The sequence below is a fragment of the Oryctolagus cuniculus genome, chromosome 1 (genome assembly GCF_051225735.1).
Source record: "Oryctolagus cuniculus isolate XC-2025 breed Fujian yellow rabbit chromosome 1, ASM5122573v1, whole genome shotgun sequence".
Taxonomy (NCBI): domain Eukaryota; kingdom Metazoa; phylum Chordata; class Mammalia; order Lagomorpha; family Leporidae; genus Oryctolagus; species Oryctolagus cuniculus.
Window position 1 is genome coordinate 61278301 of NC_142867.1, and position 2478 is coordinate 61280778.

The 2478-nt window shown below is 40.4% G+C and overlaps 1 protein-coding gene across 1 annotated transcript; it reads left to right on the forward strand.

Annotated features, from left to right (window-relative positions):
• OLFR649 (olfactory receptor MOR31-7) lies at positions 1–948 on the forward strand. The gene has a single exon (NM_001171470.1). The coding sequence runs from the start codon at positions 1–3 to the stop codon at positions 946–948; it is 948 nt and encodes a 315-aa protein (NP_001164941.1).
• Positions 949–2478: the final 1530 nt, after the last annotated feature.

Sequence of the window (2478 nt, forward strand, 5' to 3'; positions counted from 1 at the left end):
ATGGCTACATACAACCTCACTGGCTACAACACAGGCCCCTTCACTCTTTCAGGCATCCCTGGACTTGAGCAGTACCATGTCTGGATAAGCATCCCCTTCTGTTTCATCTATATGGTTGCCATTGCGGGCAATAGCATCCTTCTCTATCTCATTGCAGTGGAACACAGTCTTCATACACCCATGTTCTTTTTTCTTTCTATGTTGGCCATCACTGACCTCATATTGTCTACCACATGTATCCCCAAAACCCTTACCATCTTCTGGTTAGGTCCCCAGAAAATCAGTTTTCCTGGCTGTCTCACCCAGTTATTCTTTCTGCACTACAGTTTTGTCCTGGACTCAGCTATACTGCTTGCCATGGCATTTGACCGCTACGTGGCCATCTGTTCACCATTGAGGTACACCACTATTCTAACCCCCAAAACCATTGCCAAAATTGCTGTGGGAATCTCTTTACGAAGTTTCTTTGTTTTCGTCCCATGTGTTTTCCTTGTGAATCGTCTACCCTTCTGCAAGACACATATCATCTCTCATACATACTGTGAACACATAGGTGTTGCCCGGCTTGCTTGTGCTGATATCTCCATTAACATCTGGTATGGTTTCTGTGTTCCCATCATGACAGTGATTACAGATGTGGTCTTAATTGCCATCTCCTACACTCTCATCCTCTGTGCCGTGTTTCGCCTGCCCTCCCGAGATGCCCGTCAGAAGGCCCTGGGCACTTGTGGTTCCCACATCTGTGTCATCATCATGTTCTATATTCCAGCATTCTTCTCCATACTTGCCCATCGCTTTGGGCATAATGTCCCTCGTACCTTTCACATTATGTTTGCCAACCTCTATGTAATCATCCCACCAGCACTCAACCCTATTGTCTATGGAGTAAAGACCAAGCAGATCCGGGACAAAGTCATTATTCTACTCTTTCCCAAAGGGTCCCAGTGATATATTTCTGAGGTCAATGATGGGGAGGAAATTTCCTACCTCAAAGACTGAATCTATAGTCAGTAGCCTCAGAGGAAAGGCAAATTAGAAAAAATTTCCATATTAATAATAATTAAGATTTTGCCTTCTTATTTGAGGCAGAAGTCTACTCTGCCATTCCAGGTACAGGCAAATAAATTCTGAGTCTAGGAAATAATAAATACTTATTTTACTCCTAAAACCAAAAATATTTAGAATTACTTGTCATTGCTCTAAAGTGATCACAAAACTGCTAATGAATAGAATAAAATAAATCGATATCTCACTTTCCTTATAAAGCTGCTCTAAGTAGTCTAAATTACTTTTTTCAGATTTATACATCAGAGAAGCTTATTTATACCTTGTTGTGGGGCAGGGGATTACTGCTATGATGGCTCAGTAAGGTTTTAGGGTTTTCTTTTGGCAGCCCCTATCCATTTCTAGGCAATATCAAGTGCAGGTCTAGGTATATAGTAAGTGCAGAGGCAATGTTTAGCAAATAACTGATTAGAAAATAATCATGAAATTATTCAATTATGATTGCAAGTGTTTTTCTCAGGAAAAGGATAAAGGCATTGCTAAGATACAAAACTCACTTTTCACTCATTCCTGAGGTCAAATGAGTTGTGAGTGGGTAGAGTTCCCAAGGAATGAAAAGAGGAAGCTTAATTTCTTTGACCAATAAAATGGAATAGCATGTACAGTCTAAGTGGGCTTGAAACTTGACCAACTTGAAGCACTGGTGGTCCCAAATCTGATCTTCATGTTTGTATTTGATCAGAGATATCGTCCCAAGCCAAAATTGTGTCTGTGTTTATAGGATTCCATATCTCTTCAATTCTAATATGTCTAAGTTGGTCATTCATTCACTCAGTGAATAACTATTTTTAGGTGTTTTTGAGGTACCAGTGGTAGTTGACTCTGATTTCTGCCTCATATCTAATACGTCTTTAAGCCTATTGTTTCTCTCTAAACCACCTCTTGGATTTACTAGTCAAGTGTCAGCACCCCTATCCCTTTATCCAATGGTCCAAACACTCATTACTTTTTTACTTGACTTAAGATAGCACAGTTCTATGTAGTCTCTCTGTCTTTAAACTGCATTGTCAGCCCCATACTACTTTTTTATTCACATATCAAGTGAATTATATTTCTATAATAACTCTGAATATATAGTTTTATTTTTTCAAGATATATTTTATTTTTAAAATTTTTATAAAGATTTATTTTATTTATTTTAAAGATGGATTTACAGAGAGAGGTAGAGACAGAGTGATTTTCCATCTGCTGGTTCACTCCCCAGCTGGCCACAACGGCCAGAGCTGCACTGGCCAGGAGCCAGGAGCTTCTTCCAGGTCTCCCATGTGGGTGCAGGGGCCCAAAGACTTGGGCTATCTTGTACTGCTTTCTCAGGCCACACCAGATATCTGGATCAGAAGAGGAACAACTGGGACTAGAACCGGTGCCCATAAGGTATGCCAGCTCAATCCCACTGTGCTACAACCCCGACCC